At 48.0% G+C, this 23264-nt stretch overlaps 1 protein-coding gene and 1 long non-coding RNA gene across 2 annotated transcripts in view; one reads left to right on the top strand and one right to left on the bottom strand.

Moving 5' to 3' along the window:
• fmnl2b (formin-like 2b) overlaps positions 1 to 21791 on the top strand; it is a 28937-nt gene extending 7146 nt beyond the window's left edge. Inside the window, exons 4-28 of the mRNA XM_035998398.1 lie at positions 94 to 170; positions 749 to 832; positions 4637 to 4780; positions 5759 to 5885; positions 5961 to 6037; positions 7026 to 7119; positions 7261 to 7335; positions 7446 to 7556; positions 8020 to 8169; positions 9168 to 9269; positions 9744 to 9964; positions 11640 to 11777; positions 11953 to 12131; positions 12939 to 12959; positions 13677 to 13801; positions 14986 to 15188; positions 15941 to 16175; positions 17784 to 17852; positions 18023 to 18103; positions 18415 to 18544; positions 18628 to 18788; positions 19312 to 19413; positions 20964 to 21056; positions 21183 to 21309; positions 21593 to 21791. Of these exons, the coding sequence (XP_035854291.1) occupies positions 94 to 170; positions 749 to 832; positions 4637 to 4780; positions 5759 to 5885; positions 5961 to 6037; positions 7026 to 7119; positions 7261 to 7335; positions 7446 to 7556; positions 8020 to 8169; positions 9168 to 9269; positions 9744 to 9964; positions 11640 to 11777; positions 11953 to 12131; positions 12939 to 12959; positions 13677 to 13801; positions 14986 to 15188; positions 15941 to 16175; positions 17784 to 17852; positions 18023 to 18103; positions 18415 to 18544; positions 18628 to 18788; positions 19312 to 19413; positions 20964 to 21056; positions 21183 to 21309; positions 21593 to 21681 (3015 nt within the window). The 3' untranslated portion in view covers positions 21682 to 21791. The remainder of the gene's footprint in view (positions 1 to 93; positions 171 to 748; positions 833 to 4636; positions 4781 to 5758; positions 5886 to 5960; positions 6038 to 7025; positions 7120 to 7260; positions 7336 to 7445; positions 7557 to 8019; positions 8170 to 9167; positions 9270 to 9743; positions 9965 to 11639; positions 11778 to 11952; positions 12132 to 12938; positions 12960 to 13676; positions 13802 to 14985; positions 15189 to 15940; positions 16176 to 17783; positions 17853 to 18022; positions 18104 to 18414; positions 18545 to 18627; positions 18789 to 19311; positions 19414 to 20963; positions 21057 to 21182; positions 21310 to 21592) is intronic.
• Positions 13515 to 23264, bottom strand: part of LOC116055624 — a 10352-nt gene continuing 602 nt past the window's right edge. The window contains exons 3-5 of the long non-coding RNA XR_004106361.2: positions 21587 to 21677; positions 14971 to 15203; positions 13515 to 13795 (exon numbers count right to left, since the gene is read on the bottom strand). This is a non-coding gene — a long non-coding RNA (uncharacterized LOC116055624). The remainder of the gene's footprint in view (positions 13796 to 14970; positions 15204 to 21586; positions 21678 to 23264) is intronic.

The following is a 23264-nucleotide window of genomic DNA, read 5'->3' as shown; positions in this document are numbered from 1 at the left end:
ATCAACATCACAGGAAGTCTTCCTGTGATGTCATAGCAAGACTTCCTGTGATGAGATATCAGACATTATAACGTGTTTGTTTTCTGTCTGCAGAAGTTCAGAAGAAGAGTTCAGGAGTCGACTCAGATGCTCCGAGAACTCGAGATTTCTCTTCGTACAAACCACATCGGGTACCTACCTGTCTATCTGCTGACCTGTCTGTCTCTCTGATAACCTGTCTGTCTGCCTGCCTATCTGTCTATGTCCGTCTGTCTCTCTGATGGCCTGCCTGTCTGTCTCTCTCTGTCCGTCTGTCTATCTCTGTGCCTTTCTCTGTGGTAACTTGTCTGTCTTTCTGGTAACCTGTCTGTCTGTCTGTCTGTCTGTCTGTCTGTCTGTCTGTCTGTCTGCCTGCCTGCCTGCCTGCCTGCCTGCCTGCCTGGTAACCTGTCTGTCTGTCTGTCTGTCTGTCTGTCTGCCTGCCTGTCTGCCTGCCTGGTAACCTGTCTGTCTGTCTGCCTGCCTGTCTGCCTGCCTGGTAACCTGTCTGTCTGTCTGTCTGTCTGTCTTTCTGCCTGCCTGCCTGCCTGCCTGCCTGCCTGCCTGGTAACCTGTCTGTCTGTCTGTCTGTCTGTCTGCCTGCCTGCCTGCCTGCCTGGTAACCTGTCTGCCTGTCTGCCTGCCTGCCTGCCTGGTAACCGGTCTGCCTGTCTGTCTGTCTGGTAACCTGTCTGCCTGTCTGTCTGTCTGGTAACCTGTCTGTCTGTAGGTGGGTCAGAGAGTTTCTGAACGAGGAGAATCGAGGTCTGGACGTTCTGGTCGAGTATTTATCCTTCGCTCAGTACGCCGTCACGTAAGTTCAAACCAATTACTATCATATACACATACATATATATATATATATATATATATATATATATATATATATACACATATACACATATATATATACACATATATATATACATATATATATATATATATATATATATATATATATACACATATACACACATATATATATATACATACATATATATATATATATATATATATATACATATATGCGTTAATATTGTTATGTTATATATACGTTGTTGTTGTTGTTGTTGACTAACCAGAGCTCTGTGTGTTCAGGTTGTTGTTGTTGTTGTTGACTAACCAGAGGCCTGTACTACGAAGCGAGATTTGGCGTTAACGAGCTAACTTCAGGTTCAACCCAGGGTTTTCTGTACTACGAAGGTGGATCACTTGTGATCGGGTTCAATCACCGTGGTAACTCATGCTGAACCCCTAACCTGGTCGGGAGCAGGTTAAGTTGGAGATTAGAGATCAACTGGTGTTAAAGCACCGCCCACTGACCAATCAATACTCCACTGATAACGGCGTCACCGTTCTTAGAAGATCAGCTGGAGCTCGGTGGACGGAGAGAGAGAGAGAGAGAGAGAGAGAGAGAGAGAGAGAGAGAGAGGGAGAGAGAGGGAGAGAGAGAGAGGGAGAGAGAGAGAGAGAGAGGTGCGCTCAGAAAAGTTAAAACATTTAGAGACCAACAACCCCGTTAACATTCCCTGATGGTATCTTTATGAAAGATAGATTTTCAGCGGAGGGAATTACTTAGCCTATAGGCTATTTGTCGGCTTCTTCAGTCGTGTGTTGCCAATACGCACATTGGTTAGAATTATGTTTTGATGTTTTTTTATTTTCTCTCTCAGCGTACCACTGCTGGGGTTATAACTGGAATAAAAGGCTAAAGCAACGACAGTTTATGGAAAGCAGAAGTGTAATTATGGTCAGATCTTGGTCCTGACTGATGGGGAAGTGACCAGTTTAGTCTAATGTATTGTAGTGGCGAACTGTAGGCTACTGTATAGCTCTGTGTGTTCAGGTTGTTGTTGTTGTTGTTGACTAACCAGAGCTGTGTGTGTTCAGGTTGTTGTTGTTGTTGACTAACCAGAGCTGTGTGTGTTCTGGGGCCTGTTTCACAAAACCAAGATAAGGGATTAAGCCAGGATTTCCCCGTTATCCTGGATGAATTTAGCCTTGACTCGGTTTCACGAAAGTGGAGGCACATAAATCACCATGGAGATTTATTCTGTGCAGCTAGCCTGCTCCTGACCAGGCTAACAGCCAGGCTAACAGTTAGCCTGCTCCCGACCAGGCTAACAGCCAGGCTAACAGTTAGCCTGCTCCCGACCAGGCTAACAGCCAGGCTAACAGTTAGCCTGCTCCCGACCAGGAGCCTTTTCTGATCACCCAGCAGTGGTTTTACCCTATTGTTATCAGCCTGGATTAAAATACAACAGGTGCATATTGCTGTTCCTTTAAGTACCATTATTTTTTTTAATAATTATTCATGTGACAGTCATTGTTCCTGTTATATTGCTGTATGAAGACTGCTGTTCATATTGTTGTTAGAAGTTTGATGAATATATTATGGCAGTTGTTGAGATAATTAGAAAAGGCTGATAACATTTCAAATGTGTTTTAAATGAAGTCTGTTACTAAGGGCAACATATTCAATGCTGTACATTTCTATAGTTGACTAATGCACCTTGAATTATTTTAGTTGATTCATTTTTTTTAATTCTTTAACAATAAGGATCATGTTTGTTCCTCTTCCATGTGCATTGTATTTGGCATTCTTAGCACACAGTGTGTGTTGTCCAGTAAACTGGGACTATAATTTGGGATGATTGTACAACTTAAAGAACATACCCTAATTGTACAATCCTCCCAAATTATAGTCTTAGTTCACTGGACCAGTAACTATCTAGTGATGTAGGCTACTGTACATTCATGTAACAACAGGGAGAGGACACCTCAATGGTTTTTGACCTTATATTTAGTTGGGGGGGGAAATAACTGATGAATATACTCCATTGTGTTCCATGTTCCATTCATGTTTACAGTGTGCATGGGATTTATCACTTAATTATCTTTATAGTTTCTAGATTTTAGAGTCCAATTTCTTCAGTGTCTTTATTTTCTATGTCCACAAGGGAGCAAGGCATATAATATGTAGAGAAGGAAACTCGTCCTCTATAAAAAATAAAAAATAAAAAAAACGCGAGAAAAAGCGTGGCTGATAATAGCGGACAGACTGAATGATAGTCTGAAATATACATTTATGAACTACTGCTCTTAACTGAAACCATTCACTGAGTCACTGTCATCTGCAAAAACCAACAGTTGTACACTTTGCATTAAAAGCGAGCAGTGGAAGTTAATATGACGTACGAAATTTATATTTTAGCCCATGAGAGAGAGGGAGGAACAGAGTGAAAGAGATATTTACGCATCATACTCTAGCATTGTAGAAAATTGATCTTCATGGTAAATTTCCTGAGTAATATTATCTTCTGCTTACTTTTAAGGCAAAGAGTACAACTGTTAATTTGTGTAAATGATTAGTAGCCTAATCCTTGAATGGTATGATTATGACGGCTCCAGTTCAGAGCAGTGGTCAGTTAATGTATATATTTAGGCTGCTTACACATTCAGTCGGTCCGTGATCGTCTGCTACGCTTTCTCTCACTGTTTCATTACAGCGGCCGTGTTTCTTTTCTTTTTATACAAATAATGTGTTTCACGTCATCATACTTCCACAAGAAGCTGCTGCTCACTCTGTATAAAGTATGAACAATGATTATTCTCCATTTTGGCATCAGTAAATCTGTGATCGACCTCGTGGTCTTTTGAGGAAAGCCGTGGACGCGCATCTATCAGAATTACTTCAGTCTGGCTCGACCTAGTCTCTCCTCCTCAGCCTGACTCCACCTAGTCTCTCCTCCTCAGCCTGGCTCCACCTAGTCTCTCCTCCTCAGCCTGACTCCACCTAGTCTCTCCTCCTCAGCCTGACTCCACCTAGTCTCTCCTCCTCAGCCTGGCTCGGCCTTCGTGAAACGCAGCAAGCCAGGATGCACAGATTAGACTAGGTCAAGCCTCGCTTTATCAGTTATCCTGGATTTATATATTCTGCTTTTGTGAGACAGGCCCCGGGTTGTTGTTGTTGTTGTTGTTGTTGTTGTTGTTGACTAACCGGAGCTCTGTGTGTTCAGGTTGTTGTTGTTGTTGTTGTTGACTAACCGGAGCTCTGTGTGTTCAGGTTGTTGTTGTTGTTGACTAACCGGAGCTCTGTGTGTTCAGGTTGTTGTTGTTGTTGACTAACCAGAGCTCTGTGCGTTCAGGTTGTTGTTGTTGTTGTTGTTGTTGTTGTTGTTGACTAACCGGAGCTCTGTGTGTTCAGGTTGTTGTTGTTGTTGACTAACCGGAGCTCTGTGCGTTCAGGTTGTTGTTGTTGTTGTTGACTAACCGGAGCTCTGTGTGTTCAGATTGTTGTTGTTGTTGTTGACTAACCAGAGCTCTGTGCGTTCAGGTTGTTGTTGTTGTTGTTGTTGACTAACCGGAGCTCTGTGTGTTCAGGTTGTTGTTGTTGTTGACTAACCGGAGCTCTGTGCGTTCAGGTTGTTGTTGTTGTTGTTGTTGACTAACCGGAGCTCTGTGCGTTCAGGTTGTTGTTGTTGTTGACTAACCAGAGCTCTGTGCATTCAGGTTGTTGTTGTTGTTGTTGTTGTTGTTGTTGTTGACTAACCAGAGCTCTGTGCGTTCAGGTTGTTGTTGTTGTTGTTGTTGACTAACCGGAGCTCTGTGTGTTCAGGTTTGACAGCGAGCAGTCGGAGGCCAGCGGTGACGCCTCGTCCATCGACTCTCCCTGGAGTCGCTCCATCGAGGATCTCCACGGCGACTGCAGCCTCCCGTCACCGTCGTCCTCGGCAACAAGGACCGCTCGCCACTCCATCAGGTACCTTCACCCTAATTACTACATCAGGTACACGTAATACTACCTCCACCCTAATACACGTAGTACTACCTCCACCCTAATACACGTAGTACTACCTCCACCCTAATACACGTAGTACTACATCCACCCTAATTACTCCATCAGATACACGTAGTACTACCTCCACCCTAATTACTACATCAGATACACGTAGTACTACCTCCACCTTAATTACTACATGAGGTACACGTAGTACTACCTCCACCCTAATTACTACATCAGATACAACACGTAGTCATGACTGCAGATAAAGTCCAGTCTGACGATGTTTCTACGATGTTTTTACGATGTCCCTACGATGAGTCTACGATTTCTCTACGATGTCTCTACGATGAGTCTACGATGAGTCTACGATTTCTCTACGATGTCTTTACGATTTTTGCTGAAGATGTTTCTACAATGTCTCTACGATGTATCTACGATGTTTCCATGATGTTTCCTACGATGTTTCTACGATGTTTCCATGATGTTGATACGATGTTTCCACAATGTTTCTACGATGTCTCTACAATGTTTCTAAGATGTCTCTATGATGTTTCTACGATGTTTCCACGATGTTTCCACGATGTTTCCACGATGTTTCCTACTATGTTTCCACGATGTCTCTACGATGTTTCCATGATGTTTCTACGATGTTTCCACAATGTTTCTACGATGTTTCCATGATGTTGATACGATGTTTCCACAATGTTTCTACGATGTCTCTACGATGTTTCTACGATGTCTCTATGATGTTTCTACGATGTTTCCTACTATGTTTCCACGATGTTTCTACGATGTCTCTACGATGTTTCTACGATGTTTCCATGATGTTTCCTACTATGTTTCCACAATGTTTCTACGATGTTTCCACGATGTTTCCTACTATGTTTCCACGATGTCTCTACGATGTCTCTACGATGTTTCCACGATGTTTCTACAATGTTTCTGTGTTTGCAGCTCAGCGATGGTGACCCGCTCCAACACTCTGCCGAGTCGTCGGACTCTGAAGAACTCGCGACTCGTGTGTAAGAAAGACGACGTCCACGTGTGCGTCATGTGTCTGAGAGCCATCATGAACTACCAGGTAACACTCCCTTCTTTAGTTACTAACAGGAAGTAGTTTCAGTCCCATCTTCAACCGTGTGCTCCTCTTCCTCAGTACGGATTCAACATGGTGATGTCACATCCGCACGCGGTCAACGAGATCGCCCTCAGCCTCAACAACAGAAACCCCAGGTCAGGAAAACTCATACTATGTCACTATGTCACACCTAAACTCAAAGGCTATGTCACTAACGTCACTATGTCACCCCTAAACTCACACTATGTCACTAACGTCACTATGTCACTAACGTCACTATGTCACCCCTAAACTCACACTATGTCACTAACGTCACTATGTCACCCCTAAACTCACACTATGTCACTAACGTCACTGTCACTAACGTCACTATGTCACTAACGTCACTATGTCACCCCTAAACTCACACTATGTCACTAACGTCACTATGTCACCCCTAAACTCACACTATGTCACTAACGTCACTATGTCACTAACGTCACTATGTCACCCCTAAACTCACACTATGTCACTAACGTCACTATGTCACTAACGTCACTATGTCACCCCTAAACTCACACTATGTCACTAACGTCACTATGTCACCCCTAAACTCACACTATGTCACTAACGTCACTATGTCACTAACGTCACTATGTCACTCTGTCCGTTGCTCTGTCCAATGCTCTGTCTGTTGCTCTGTACGTCGCTCTGTCCGTCGCTCTGTACGTTGCTCTGTACGTTGCTCTGTATGTTGCTCTGTACGTTGCTCTGTCCGATGCTCTATATGTTGTTCTGTCCGTGGCTCTGTCCATTGCTCTGTCCGTTGCTCTGTATGTTGCTCTGTCCGTTGCTCTGTCCGTTGCTCTGTATGTTGCTCTGTCCGTTGCTCTGTCCGTTGCTCTGTATGTTGCTCTGTCCGTTGCTCTGTCCGTTGCTCTGTCCGTTGCTCTGTATGTTGCTCTGTCCGTTGCTCTGTATGTTGCTCTGTCCGTTGCTCTGTCCGATGCTCTATATGTTGTTCTGTCCATGGCTCTGTCCATTGCTCTGTCCGTTGCTCTGTATGTTGCTCTGTATGTTGCTCTGTACGTTGCTCTGTATGTTGTATGCCTGGTTTTGAAGGTTGCTAAATGAATAAACTTAACTCACCTCTCTGTCCGTCAGGACGAAGGCTCTGGTGCTGGAGTTGTTGGCGGCCGTGTGTTTGGTCAGAGGAGGACACGAGATCATCCTGTCGGCCTTTGACCACTTCAAAACGGTAACACACACACACACACACACACACACACACACACACACAGAAACACACACACGCAGAGACACACACACACACACACACACACACAGAGACAGGTGGTTGACTGATTGATTGACTGATTGATTGACTGATCTGTTGCAGGTGTGTTCAGAGTCAATGCGTTTCGAGAAGTTGATGGAACATTTTAAGAATGAAGACGACAACATCGACTTCCTGGTACGACGGATTCACTTTATCTCTACACACACACACACACACACAAAACATGACATCTTCTGGTTGCTAACGGAGTGTGTGTCTCCTGTTTCCGTGGTAACGCTTGCCAGGTGGCCTGCATGCAGTTCATCAACATTGTGGTCCACTCGGTGGAGGACATGAACTTCAGAGTCCACCTGCAGTACGACTTCACCAAACTCAACCTGGACGAACACCTGGAGGTGATATCATCGCTCTCAGCCAATCAGAGAAGGGCGTCTAGCTGGCTGGCTGTGTTACCTGTCTCCCTGGCTGTCTCCCTGCCTGTGTCTGTGCATTAACCTGTCTCCCTTCCTGTGTCGGTGCATTAACCTGTCTCCCTGCCTGTGTCTGTGCATTAACCTGTCTCCCTGCTGTCTGTGTCGGTGCATTAACCTGTCTCCCTTCCTGTCTCCCTGCCTGTGTCTGTGCATTAACCTGTCTCCCTTCCTATGTCTGTGCATTAACCTGTCTCCCTTCCTGTGTCTGTGTTAACCTGTCTCCCTGCCTGCCTGTCTGTCTGTCTCAGAGGCTGAATCACACGGAGAGTGACCAGCTGCAGGTGCAGATCCAGGCCTGTCTCTCTCTCCCTGTGTTAACCTGTCTCCCTCCCTGCCTGTGTTGTGCATTAACCTGTCTCCCTGCCTGCCTGTCTGTCTGTCTCAGAGGCTGAAGCACACGGAGAGTGACCGGCTGCAGGTCCAGATCCAGGCGTACCTGGACAACGTGTTTGACGTGGGGACTCTGCTGGAGGACGCAGAGACCAAGACCGCTGCTCTGGAACGAGTCGAAGAGCTGGAGGAGAACCTGGCAACGGTGAGACAGACAGGTTACACAGACAAACAGACAGACAGACAGGTCACAGAGAGAGACAGACAGGACAGAGACAGAGACCAAGACCGCTGCTCTGGAACGAGTCGAAGAGCTGGAGGAGAACCTGGCAACGGTGAGACAGACAGGTTACACAGACAGACAGACAGACAGACAGACAGACAGGTCACAGAGAGAGACAGACAGGACAGAGACAGAGACCAAGACTGCTGCTCTGGAACGAGTCGAAGAGCTGGAGGAGAACCTGGCAACGGTGAGACAGACAGGTTACACAGACAGACAGACAGGTCACAGAGAGAGACAGACAGGACAGAGACCAAGACTGCTGCTCTGGAACTCTGGTGGTTACACAGACAGGTTACAGACAGACAGGTCAGAGAGAGACAGACAGGACAGAGACGGAGACAGAGACCAAGACTGCTGCTCTGGAACGAGTTGAAGAGCTGGAGGAGAACCTAGCAACGGTGAGACAGACAGGTTACACAGACAGACAGGTTACAGAGACAGACAGGTTACACAGACAGACAGCTTACACAGACAGACAGGTTACAGAGAAAGACAGGTTACACAGACAGACAGCTTACACAGACAGAAAGGTTACAGAGAGACAGGTTACACAGACAGACAGCTTACACAGAGACAGACAGGTTACACAGACAGACAGACAGAGCGTCGCTTGATGATGCTGTCTCTCTCTCTCTGACGGACCTCTCTCTCTCTGTGTACCCGTCTCTCTCTCTCTGACTGACATTCCTCTCTCGACTGACCTGTCTCTCTCTGTGTACCTGTCTCTCTCTCTCTGACTGACCCGTCTGTCTCTCAGATGTCGGAGCGTCTGCTGGACGTGGAGAAGGAAGCAATGCTGAAGATTGTTAACCCTGTGTACCTGTCTCTCTTTCTGTACTTGTCTATCTGACCTGTCTCTTTGTTCAGCTGTCTGTCTGACCTGTCTCTCTCTCTGTGTGTACCCGTCTGTCTCTCAGATGTCGGAGCGCCTGCTGGACGTGGAGAACGAAGCGATGCTGAAGATCGTTGAACTGGAGAAACAGCTGATGCAAACCAACAAGGAGCTGGACCACATCCGGGTCAGTCTGCCAGTCACCATGGAAACCAGACACACATTTGGTCACCATGGAGACAGAAACAGTTGTGTATGATGATGCTAGTCAGGGGTCCATAGTATCTCTGCAGGATGTGTAGTAAAGTATCCAAGTATCTCTGCAAGATGTGTAGTAAAGTATCCGAGTATCTCTGCAGGATGTGTAGTAAAGTATCCGAGTATCTGTACAGTAAAGTATCCGAGTATCTGTGTAGTAAAGTATCTGAGTATCTGTGCAGGATGTGTAGTAAAGTATCAGAGTATCTGTGCAGGATGTGTAGTAAAGTATCCGAGTATCTGTGTAGTAAAGTATTCGAGTATCTGTGCAGTAAAGTATCCGTGTATATCTGCAGGATGTGTAGTAAAGTATCCAACTATCTGTGCAGTAAAGTATCCGAGTATCTGTGTAGTAAAGTATCCGAGTATCTGTGTAGTAAAGTATCCGAGTATTTCTCTGCAGGACGTGTACGCGAGTACCAACTCCACGGTGCACACGCTGCGGAGGATGGTTCGGGAGAAGGACCAGACGATCCGGCGCCAGACCCGTCTGGAGCGCCAGGCCCAGGAGGCCCAGCAGGCGGGGGGGCCCGGAGCCCCCCAACCCCCCAGAGGGGAGGGGGACGGGGGGGCGGGGGAGTCTGCCTCGCCCTCCCCCCCTCCCTGCCCCAACCTGTCCCCCAGGTGAGACACAGAACTGTTTACACTCACCTAAAGGATTATTAGGAACACCATACTAATACCGTGTTTGACCCTGTCCTATCAATATGGGCCAATATTTCTAAAGAATGCTTCCAGCACCTTGTTGAATCAATGACACAAAGAATTAAGGCAGTTCTGAAGGTGAAAGTGGTTCCCCACACCATTACACCCCCACCACCAGCAGCCTGCCCAGTGGTAACAATGCATGACGGATCCCCCACACCATTACACCCCCACCACCAGCCTGCCCAGTGGTAACAAGGCATGACGGGTCCCCCACACCATTACACCACCACCAGCAGCAGCCTGCCCAGTGGTAACAAGGCATGATGGGTCCCCCACACCATTACACCACCCCCACCACCAGCAGCCTGCCCAGTGGTAACAAGGCATGACGGATCCCCCACACCATTACACCCCCACCAGCAGCCTGCCCAGTGGTAACAAGGCATGATGGGTCCCCCACACCATTACACCACCACCACCAGCAGCCTGCCCAGTGGTAACAACGCATGATGGGTCCCCCACACCATTACACCACCCCCACCACCAGCAGCCTGCCCAGTGGTAACAAGGCATGATGGGTCCCCCACACCATTACACCACCACCAGCAGCAGCCTGCCCAGTGGTAACAAGGCATGATGGATCCCTCACACCATTACACCAACACCAGCAGCAGCCTGCCCAGTGGTAACAAGGCATGATGGGTCCCCCACACCATTACACCACCAGCAGCCTGCCCAGTGGTAACAAGGCATGACGGATCCATGTTCTCATTCTGTTTACGCCAAATTCTGACTCTACCATCTGAATGTCTCAACAGAAATCGAGACTCATCAGACCAGGCAACATTTTTTCAGTCTTCAACTGTCCAATTTTGGTTCCCTCGTGCAAATTGTAGCCTCATGTTCCTGTTCTTAGTGGAGATGAGTGGTACCCGGTGGGGTCTTCTGCTGGTGTAGCCCATCCGCCTCAAGGTTGTTTGTGTTGTGGCTTCACAAATGCTTTGCTGCATACCTCGGTTGTAACGTTGATCTTCTATCAGCTGGAATCAGTCGGCCCATTCTCCTCTGACCTCTAGCATCAACAGGACTGCAGCATCCTGGATGATTTTCCTTTTTCAGACCATTCTTTGTAAACCCTAGAAATGGTTGTGGGTGAGAATCCCAGTAACTGAGCAGACTGAGAAATACTCCAACAACCATGCCACGCTCAAAGTTGCTGAGATCACCTTTCGGAAAGAAGAGAGTTTGGAGTTCAGGAGATGGTCTAGACCTGGACCACACCCCTAAATGCATTGAAGCAGCTGCCATGTGATTGGTTGATTAGATAATTTCATTAACGAGAAATTTAACAGGTGTTCCTAATAATCCTTTAGGTGAGTGTATATTTCACTAACAGAGTCGGTGTATTTGCATGCACAGCAGCAAGTTCTTCTGACCCTAACAGGAGTTATCTCAGGACCCCTAAAGATAGAGGTCTAGTGGTCTCAGGACCCCTACAGATAGAGGTCTAGTGGTCTCAGGACCCTTTAGTAACTGTCTGGGTTTGATAATGAGTGCTAATTACTGTTGCTTACCTCAGCCCAGAGACCGTAGCCTATCACAGCATGGGACCAGGAATGGGCGGGGCTCCAGAGACCGTAGCCTATCACAGCATGGGACCAGGGATGGGCGGGGCTCCAGATACCGTAGCCTATCACAGCATGGGACCAGGAATGGGCGGGGCTCCAGGGATGCCGGCTCCGCCCCCTCCACCTCCTCCGCCACCGATGCCAGGCACAGGTGAGCGTCAGCTCCACCAATCACAGCGCTGGTATAGATCATCTGATCAGAACCTGCCGCAAAAAGTAACAAGTACTCAGATTACTGCAGTAAAAGTACTAATACCACACTGTAAGAAATACTTTGTTTTAAAGTCTGTAACATTAAAACAACACTAACCACTTTATTTCTCCTTCTTTAAAGAGTCGTTCCCCGGCCCTCCGCCCACGGCTCCCCCCCCCCCCCCCCCCCCCTCCTCCCCCTCCCTGTCGGACCAACGAGCACTCCTCCTCCCTCCCCATGCCCCCCCCTCCCCCCCCTGTAGCCCCCCCCCTCCCAGGCTCGGGGGGGTCGCCCACCGTCATCTTTAACTCCGGACTCGCAGGTAAAGACCCAACCGCATGATGCTTTCACAGACCGCACGCTTTCAACGGTGTGTTCACAGACTGCATGCTTTCAACAATGCATTCACAGGCTGCACAATGCGTTCACAGACTGCACGATGCGTTCACAGACCGCACGCTTTCAACGGTGCTTTCACAGACCGCACACTTTCAACGATGCCTTCACAGGCTGCACGATGCGTTCACAGACCGCACGCTTTCAACGGTGCCTTCACAGGCTGCATGCTTTCAACGATGCCTTCACAGACCGCACGCTTTCAACGATGCCTTCACAGGCTGCACGATGCGTTCACAGACCGCATGCTTTCAACGGAGCTTTCACAGACCGCACGCTTTCAATGATGCCTTCACAGAGCGCACGCTTTCAACGATGCGTTCACAGGCTACACTCTTTCAACGATGCGTTCACAGACTGCAGGGTTTAAACGGTGCGTTCACAGACTGCACGCTTTCAACGATGCGTTCACAGACTGCAGGTTTTCAACGATGCGTTCACAGACTGCAGGGTTTAAACGGTGCGTTCACAGACTGCAGGGTTTAAACGGTGCGTTCACAGACTGCACGCTTTCAACGATGCGTTCACAGACTGCACGCTTTCAACGATGCGTTCACAGACTGCACGCTTTCAACGATGCGTTCACAGACTGCAGGGTTTAAACGGTGCGTTCACAGACTGCAGGGTTTAAACGGTGCGTTCACAGGCTGCAGGGAACATTTCTTTCTTATGAAAATATTGTCTTTAAATATGAAATATAATCTGATTTGTTTTTCTCTTTTTTTGCTGACAGAGGGTCCTCTCAAGTTATTCTGTAAGTTCATCATCCCTCTATCATCTCTCTATCTGCTCACCTGTCTCCCTGCTTACCTGTCTCCCTGCCCACCTGTCTTCCTGCTCACCCCTCTCCCTGCCCACCTGTCTCCCTGTTCACCTGTCTCCCTGCTCACCTCTCTCCCTGCCCACCTGTCTCCCTGTTCACCTTTGTCCCTGCTTACCTGTCTTCCTGCTCACCTCTCTCTCTCTCTCTCTCTGCTCACCTGTCTCCTGCTTACCTGTCTGTCTCCCTGATTACCTCTCTCCATGCTCACCTGTCTCCCTGTTCACCTGTGTCCCTGCCCACCTGTCTCCCTGCTTACCTGTCTGTCTCCCTGCTCACCTCTCTCCCTGTTCACCTGTGTCCCTGCCCACCTGTCTCCCTGTTCACCTGTGTCCCTGCCCACCTGTCTCTCTGCTTACCTGTCTGTCTCCCTGCCCACCTGTCTCCCTATTCACCTGTGTCCCTGCCTACCTGTCTCCGTGCTCACCTGTTTGTCTCCCTGCTCACCTGTCTCCCTGCTTACCTGTCTGTCTCCCTGATCACCTATCTCCCTGCTCACCTGTGTCCATGCTTACCTGTCTCCCTGCCCACCTGTGTCCCTGCCCACCTGTCTGTCTCCCTGATCACCTCTCTCCCTGCTCACCTGTCTCCCTGTTCACCTGTGTCCCTGCCCACCTGTCTCCCTGCTTACCTCTCTGTCTCTCTGTGCAGCGGTGAAGATAAAGAAGCCGATCCAGACGAAGTTCCGGATGCCGGTGTTGAACTGGGTCGCTCTGAAGCCGAGTCAGATCAACGGGACCGTCTTTAACGACATCGACGACGAGGCAATCCTGCAGGTGTGACAGACAGGCACACGGAGAGACAGACAGACACACAGAGAGAAAGACACACAGAGAGACAGACAGACACACGGAGAGACAGACAGACACACAGAGAGACAGACAGACAGACACACAGACACACAGAGAGACAGACACACAGAGAGACAGACAGACACACAGAGAGACATACGGTGAGACAGACAGACACACAGAGAGACAGACAGACAGACACACAGAGGGACAGACAGGCACACAGAGAGACAGACAGACAGACACACAGAGGGACAGACAGGCACACAGAGAGACAGACAGACACACAGAGAGACAGACAGAGAGACACGGAGAGACAGACAGACACACAGAGAGACAGACAGGCACACAGAGACAGACACACACACAGAGAGACAGACAGACACACAGAGAGACAGACAGGCACACAGAGACAGACACACACACAGAGAGACAGACAGGCACACAGAGAGACAGACAGGCACACAGAGACAGACACACACACACACACACAGAGACAGACAGACACACAGAGAGACAGACAGACACACGGAGAGACAGACAGACACACGGAGAGACAGACAGACACACAGAGAGACAGACAGACACACACACAGAGAGACAGACAGACACACAGAGAGACAGACAGACACACACACAGAGAGACAGACAGACACACGGAGAGATCTGTCTCTCTGTACCCGTCTGTCTCTCAGGATCTGTCTCTCTGTACCCGTCTGTCTCTCTGTACCCATCTGTCTCCAAGGATCTGTTTCTCTGTACCTGTCTGTCTCCCAGGATCTGTCTCTCTGCACCTGTCTGTCTCCCAGGATCTGAACGTGGAGGAGTCTGTTTAACTACCTGTCTGTCTCTCTGTACCTGTCTGTCTCCCAAGATGTCTCTCTGTACCTGTCTGTCTCCCAGGATCTGAACGTAGAGCAGTCTGTTTAACTACCTTCTGTCTCTCTGTACCTGTCTGTCTCTCAGGATCTGTCTCTCTGTACCTGTCTGTCTCTCAGGATCTGAACGTAGAGGAGTCTGTTTAACTACCTGTCTGTCTCCCAGGATCTGAACGAGGAGTCTGTTTAACTACCTGTCTGTCTCTCTGTACCTGTCTGTCTCTCAGGATCTGAACGTGGAGGAGTCTGTTTAACTACCTGTCTGTCTCTCTGTACCTGTCTGTCTCTCAGGATCTGAACGTGGAGGAGTTTGAGGAGATGTTTAAGACAAAGGCTCAGGGTCCGGCGGTGGACCTGACTCTGTCCCGACAGAAACTCCCTCAGAAAGCTCCGTCCAAAGTGTCTCTGCTGGATGCCAACCGGTCCAAAAACCTGGCCATCACTCTGAGGAAGGCCGGCCAGGGTTCAGAGGTCATCTGCCGTGCCATCAACACGTAGGTCCCCCGGTGCTACGAGGAACAACAACACAAGAGCAATAACGCAGCTGTATCAGTAACATTAGAAGCTCTCTATTTAAACTCTGATAACAGTAAGACCAGTACAAGCAGTATAACATCTACCAGTACCAGTAAGACCAGTACAAGCAGTATAACATCTACCAGTACCAGTAAGACCAGTACAAGCAGTATAACATCTACTAGTACCAGTAAGACCAGTACAAGCAGTATAACATCTTCCAGTAACAGTAAGACCAGTACAAGCAGTATAACATCTACCAGTAACAGTATCCTGTGTTTCCCCTGTGTCTCCCCTGTTTCTTCTGTGTCTCCCCTGTTTCTCCCCTGTGTATCCCCTGTGTCTCCCCTGTGTTGCCCCTGTGTTTCCCCTGTGTTTCCCCTGTTCCCCCTTTGTCTCCCCTGTTTCCCCCGTTTCCCCCGTGTCTCCCCTGTGTCTCCCCTGTTTCTCCTGTCTCCCCTGTATCTCCCGTGTTTCCCCTGTGTTTCTCCTGTGTTTCCCCTGTTTCTCCTGTGTATCCCGTGTCTCCCCTGTGTCTCCCCTGTGTTTCCCCTGTGTTGCCCCTGTGTTGCCCCTGTGTCTCCCCTGTGTTTCCCCTGTTTCTCCTGTGTATCCCCTGTGTTGCTCCTGTGTTGCCCCGGTGTCTCCCCTGTGTTTCCCCTCTGTTTCCCCCCCTGTGTCTCCCCTGTGTTTCCCCTGTTCCCTCTGTGTTTCCCCTGTGTTTGTGCAGCTTTGACTTGCGGTCGGTCCGGGTGGACTTCGTGGAGTGTCTGATGCGTTTCCTGCCGACGGAGGCCGAGGTGAAGCTGCTACGGCAATACGAGAGGGACAGAAAACCTGTGGAGGCTCTGAGCGACGAGGACCGCTTCATGATGCAGTTCAGCCGCATCGAACGCCTCAACCAGCGCATGAACATCATGACCTTCATGGGAAACTTCTCCGACAACGTTCAGATGTTAACCCCGGTAAGAGACAGACAGATAGAGAGATAGACAGGTAGAGACAGACAGATAGAGAGACAGGTAGAGAGACAGATAGAGACAGAGAGGTAGCGACATGAACATCATGACCTTCATGGGAAACTTCTCCGACAACGTTTAGATGTTAACCCGGTAAGAGACAGACAGGTAGAAAGATAGACAGGCAGAGACAGATAGAGACAGATGGGTATAGAGACAGACAGGAAGAGACAGATAGAGACAGATGGGTATAGAGACAGACAGGTAGAGAGACAGATAGAGAAAGACAGGTAGAGACATGAACATCATGACCTTCATGGGAAACTTCTCAGACAACGTTCAGATGTTAACCCCCGGTAAGAGACAGACAGGTAGAGAGATAGACAGGCAGAGACAAATAGAGACAGATGGGTACAGAGACAGATAGAGACAGACAGGTAGAGAGACAGACAGGTAGAGACATGAACATCATGACCTTCATGGGAAACTTCAACAACGTTCAGATGTTAACCCCGGTAAGAGACAGACAGGTAGAGAGATAGACAGGCAGAGACAGATATAGACATATGGGTACAGAGACAGATAGGTAGAGAGATAGACAGGCAGAAACAGATATAAACAGATGGGTACAGAGACAGATAGAGACAGACAGGAAGATAGACAGATATAGACATTTAGAGATACAGACAGGCAGAGACAGATAGAGACAGACAGGTAGAGAGAAAGATAGAGACAGACGGGTAGACAAAGACAGGCAGAGACAGATAGAGAAAGACAGGTAGAGAGACAGATAGAGATAGACAGATAGAGACAGACAGGCAGAGAGACAGATATAAATAGACAGGTAGAGACAAACAGGTAGGGAGACAGACAGGCAGAGAGACATATAGAGACAGACAGGAAGAGAGACAGATAGAGACAGACAGGTAGAGAGACAGACAGGCAGAGAGACATATAGAGACAGACAGGTAGAGAGACAGACAGGTAGAGAGACATATAGAGACAGACAGGTAGAGTGACAGACAGGTAGAGAGACATATAGAGACAGACAGACAGAGAGAAAAATAGAGACAGACAGGAAGAGAGACAGGTAGAGAGACATATAGAGACAGACAGGTAGAGAGACAGACAGGTAGAGAGATATATAGAGACAGACAGGTAGAAAGACAGACAGGTAGAGAGACATATAGAGACAGACAGGTAGAGAGACATATAGAGACAGACAGACAGAGAGAAAAACAGAGACAGACAGGAAGAGAGACAGGTAGAGAGACATATAGAGACAGACAGGTAGAGAGACAGACAGGTAGAGAGACATATAGAGACAGACAGGTAGAGAGACAGACAGGTAGAGAGACATATAGAGACAGACAGGCAGAGAGAAAAATAGAGACAGACAGGTAGAGAGACATATAGAGACAGACAGGTAGAGAGACTATTTAGTAGAGCCACCCTCGCTGCGTCTGGAGCTCAGGGCCTCCCAGGGCCGTTGTGATTGGTTTATAGAAATGCAAACAACAGACAGTTTCTCTCCAATCCCAGAATGCATCTGTGGTGTAGCCCACCTTACAGGTAGATGTGACCTGTCTGTCTCTCTGCTGTGTTTCCTCGTAGCAACTCCACGCCATCATAGCTGCTTCAGTTTCCATCAAATCGTCTCAGAAGCTGAAGAAGATCCTGGAGGTCAGTCTGCATTTAATCATTATATATTATAATCACATGTAAGTAGAGCATTTAATCATTAACATGTATAGTAGATCATCAGTGTGTGTATATATATATATATATATATGTGTGTGTGTGTATATATATATGTGTGTATAATGGGAGAGTTTGTTCCTGTTGGTCTGTAGATCATCTTGGCTCTGGGGAACTACATGAACAGCAGTAAGAGAGGAGCGGTGTACGGATTCAAACTACAGAGTTTAGACCTGGTAACACACACACACACACACACACAGACACACACACACACAGATATACACACACACACACAGACACACACACACACACACAAGCACACAAGCACACAGAGACACACACACACACACACACACACACACATACAAGCGCACACACACACACACACACACACACACACACAGACAGACACACACACACACACAGACACACACACACACACACACACAGACAAGCATACAGACACACACACACACACACAGACACACACACACACACAGAGTGTAAATGTGTGTGTGTGTGTGTGTGTGTGTGTGTGTTCCAGCTGCTGGACACTAAGTCGACAGACCGGACTCAGACTCTGCTCCATTACATCTCCAACGTGGTGAGAGAGAAATATCCGGCCAAGGCTCTGTTCTACAACGAGCTGCACTACGTCGACAAGGCGGCCGCAGGTCAGTCTGTCAGCCAATCAGAGCCGCCCTGTCCTGGCCTGGACAGACCCTTGAATTAACCAGGCGTGTGCGTGTGTCCCCAGTGAGTCTGGAGAATGTGCTGTGTGACGTGAAGGAGCTGCAGCGCGGCATGGAGCTCACCTGGAGAGAGTTCAGCGTTCTGCACAATGCCACGCTCAAAGACTTCATCAGTAGACACGAGGCACGACTCAGCAAACTCCAGGAAGACGCACGCATCGCTCAGGTTAGACACACACACACACACACACACAGACACACACACAGAGAGACACACACACACACAGAGACACACAGAGAGACACACACACACACACACACAGAGACACACACAGACACACACATACACACAGAGACACACACACAGAGACACACACACACACAGAGACAGACACACACACACACACACAGACACACACACAGACACAAAGACACACACACAGAGACACACACACAGACACAAAGACACACACACAGAGACACACACACAGAGACACACACACACACACACAGAGACACACATACACACACACACACAGACACACACACACACACACACACAGAGACACACACACAGACACACACACACACACACACACAGACACACACACAGAGACACACAGACACACACAGACAGAGAGATAAACACTCACACACACACACACACACACACACACACACACACAGACCCCCCCCCCCCAGGGCTCCTGTTGTATAACCTGATATTTAACTGTGTGGATTTACTTCAGGATGCGTTTGAAGACGTGGTGAAGTTCTTTGGCGAGAGCTCCAAGACGATGCCGCCGTCCGTCTTCTTTCCCATCTTCGTCCGTTTCATTAAAGCCTACAGGGTGAGTAACCCTAACCCCCCTAACCCCCCAAACCCTAACCCCCCTAAACCCCCAAACCCTAACCCACAGGGCAGTAGTGGAGATAGCGTGGGTGCGTGGGTGCGGACGCCCCAGGGGCCCCTCAAACGGCGCCGATCTTGCGTCACTTGAAGAGAACGGGGCCCTCGCCAAGTGACCCGTTGCAGATTATTAGCTGAAAGAAGCTAATTACTGCATATGATCTCACATTGTGATGATCCAGCTCTTCTTATCAAACATATAGATATAATAGAGCCATGTCAGTTATATAGTCTGGCTCTGATTGGCCTGTTCAGCACCATCTCTGTCCACCAGCTGTCTCCGTCCTTTAGCTGTCTCTGTCCATCAGCTGTCTCTGTCCGTCAGCTGTCTCTGTCCATCAGCTGTCTCTGTCCATCAGCTGTCTCCGTCCGTCAGCTGTCTCTGTCCATCAGCTGTCTCTGTCCATCAGCTGTCTCCGTCCGTCAGCTGTCTCTATCCGTCAGCTGTCTCTATCCGTCAGCTGTCTCTATCCGTCAGCTGTCCATCAGCTGTCTCTATCCGTCAGCTGTCTCTGTCCGTGGTGCTGAAACATTTTCACTTGACTGCCAAACTGTTCTCTTTGTTCGTCAACACAAACTAGTTAAACTGTCTTTTCTTTGTGTTTGATTTGACATATAGGCTTACTTGGCTCAACAGCTGACACATTATAACATTCATTCATCAGATATTTTACCTAATTTACTAATCCTACGACAAGCTACAAGCAACACGCAGCGACCGAAAACCCCTGAAACCCCTGAAGAGTGAAACATCTGACATCTAAAGACAATCTGTCATAATATCTCTCAGACTACAACAGTCAAGCCAAGCCATCACCTCCCGTTAGCATCCCGTTAGCATCCCATTGGCTGCCATTTATTTTGATGCTGCCAAGCCATCACCTCCCGTTAGCATCCCATTGACTGCCATTCATTCTGACGCTACCAAGCCATCACCTCCCGTTAGCATCCCATTGACTGCCATTCATTCTGATGCTACCAAGCCATCACCCCCCGTTAGCATCCCATTGACTGCCATTCATTTTGACGTCACTTTGACAGAGAATAACTTTACATCTGAAGAGTTTAAAGACTCTATTTGTCCATTGTTTATTTCTAAAGAAACACGACAATGTATAAAAGGCTCCATTACCTTGTACCTCACGTTATTGCTCCGTAGCAGACGTTTTTATAAAAATAAGCTAACGATTGGGTCATAACCACGAGACTTACTGTCTCATAGTAGAGGAATTACCGTATAGTACAGGAGAAGCTCTCAGGCAGTTTGGACTTCCATTAGCTGTTTAAGTTTAATTACTAATGTTAACTATCATTTTAGTGATCAATAATTAGCCTGTGTGTGTGTGTGTGTGTGTGTGTGTGTGTGTGTTGTGTGTGTTTTGTGTGTGTGTGTGTGTGTGTGTGTGTGTGTGTGTGTGTTTGTTTTGTGTGTTTTGTGTGTGTGTGTGTGTGTTTGTGTGTGTGTGTGTGTGTGTGTGTGTGTGTGTGTAGCTGGCAGAGGAGGAGAACGAGCAGAGGAGGCGTCAGGAACAAATGTTGTTGGAGAAACTGGAGCAGGAGGACGAGGACCAGGAGGAGACCAAGGTGAGACTGTTACCTATGATACACACACACACACACACACACACACACATATATATATGTATGTATATATATATATATGTATGTATATTTCTGATATGATATTTCTGTCCTAACATTGCCCCCCAGTCCCCGTCCCACCGGGGGGGGAAGCGACAGCAGCAGGAGCTGCTCTCAGAGCTCAGACGACGACAGGGAAAAGACAGCCGCCATGTTTACGAAGGAAAAGACGGAGCCATAGAGGACATCATCACAGGTAAACACACACCTGCTGTTACCTGTCTGTCTGTCTCCTCTCTGTCACCTGTCACCTGTCTATCACCTGTCTGTTACCTGTCTGTCACCTGCCACCTGTCTGTCACCTGTCTGTTACCTGTCACCTGTCTGTCTCCTCTCTGTCACCTGTCTGTCTCCCGTCTATCACCTGTCTGTGTCCCGTCTGTCAACTGTCTGTCTCCTCTCTGTCTCCCGTCTGTCTCCTCTCTGTCATCTGTCTGTCTCCCGTCTGCTTTCTGATTGGTCCTCTCTCTCACCTGCAGCTCTGAAGACCGTCCCCTTCACGGCCCGATCGGCCAAACGCAGCTCTCGCTTCTTCTGTGAGCCCGCCCACTCCGAGGAGCATTACTGAGAGACATCGGGGACAGACATTACGTCAGAGAGACATTTCATCTGAGAAAGACACAGATCAGACAGACACATCGGAGAGAGAGAGAGAGAGACAGGGCCTGAAACTAACACCGACTACGAGCCAATGGCGGGGGAACCTGTCCTCTAGCTGCCCAATGAGACGTGAGTTTGCCGCTGGATTCAGAGAAACATTAAAAGACTTTAAATACCAAGAGGACAGGTGGAGACATCGCCGAGGTTTCCTGCACTTACATCTTTTCACCTTCATGAGGAAACTAATACTCCAAATACATCCAAATATCCCCCCCGCCTTGATCAGGAGAGACAGACAGGTTCTCCGTCAGCATGTTCGGCGAGTTGTCTTCAGCTGGCCACGCCCACTTCTAATCGTCGGGATCAATTAGCACTTTGGACATTTCTGATGGATCGGATTGATGTTTTCTGTTATTTTATCGTTCAGTTTGTGCAGAGAGAAGGTCTCCAGACACCTCTGACCTCTGACCTCTGATCTCTGACCTCTCACCGCTGAGCTCTGCGGTATGTTCCAATCAAACCAAACTCCATTCAATTGGGCGATTTTAGGGGCCACTAAAGCTGGAGACAGACGCCCGAAAAGCAGAGCCTAAAGGGCCGTCCGTACTGAGAACCATAATAGATAACCACGACTATAACCACGACTGTAACTGCGACTATAACCACGACTATATATATATATATATATATATATATATATATATACTGTATAGTTATAGTTATGGTTCTCAGAGTGGACTGCCATTTACAGTTGGATTTTTCTCAGTGTGGAACCAAACCAAACCGAGTTTATCAGGCCAGAGCAAATGATCTACAGGAGTGAAAACTCTCTAAAGTATTAACAGCAGACCCAGAGTCCTGTCTGTGGTTCTGGAGGTCAGTGGTTCTGGAGGTCTGTGGTTCTGGGTTCCTTGGGTCTCTGGTTCTGGATCTTGTACAGGGTTCTACTTATTTCATTGTGTTCTACTGTATATTTACGAGCCTTACCAGAGCCGCCGATGCGCAGAGTCTGGCCCCTTTTACACATTACTAACAGGAAACACTGTTAGCGTTAGCATTAGCATTCACAAACTAAAGTTAACTCACATTACCAACAGGAAACACCGTTAGCGTTAGCGTTAGCATTCACAAATTGCAGTGTCTGAATCTTTGCCAAACTCTGGTTATCTGTGACTCTGGCTCCACCAATCACCTTCCTGAAACTGACCCTTCCTTGCTCAAGTCCTGCTGTTAGCCTGTTAGCATGTTAGCTAGCACCGACCACAGCCACACAGGCAGAAACTTTTGTCTCCAACATGTCTATCCAAAAAACATAACTTTAGTGTTTTAATGCAGAAACTTCACGCTCCAAACAGGTCGACATGTTCCGGTCGTGTGTTTTTAAGGAGCTCCGTGATATTCTGTATTCTGTGATTCTACCAGAACGTGTTTACATGCTTCAATGTCCAGAAAACTCTTCATGTTCCTCATAAAGTCTGTCTGAATGTATCTGTTGCACAGTCTGCAAAGATTAAACATGAAAACTAGAGATGTTCCGATACAACAAGCAGA

This window comes from Sander lucioperca, chromosome 24 (genome assembly GCF_008315115.2).
Source record: "Sander lucioperca isolate FBNREF2018 chromosome 24, SLUC_FBN_1.2, whole genome shotgun sequence".
Classification (NCBI taxonomy): domain Eukaryota; kingdom Metazoa; phylum Chordata; class Actinopteri; order Perciformes; family Percidae; genus Sander; species Sander lucioperca.
The sequence above is the reverse complement of the archived record's forward strand: the minus strand, read 5'-3'. Positions and strand labels throughout refer to the sequence as shown.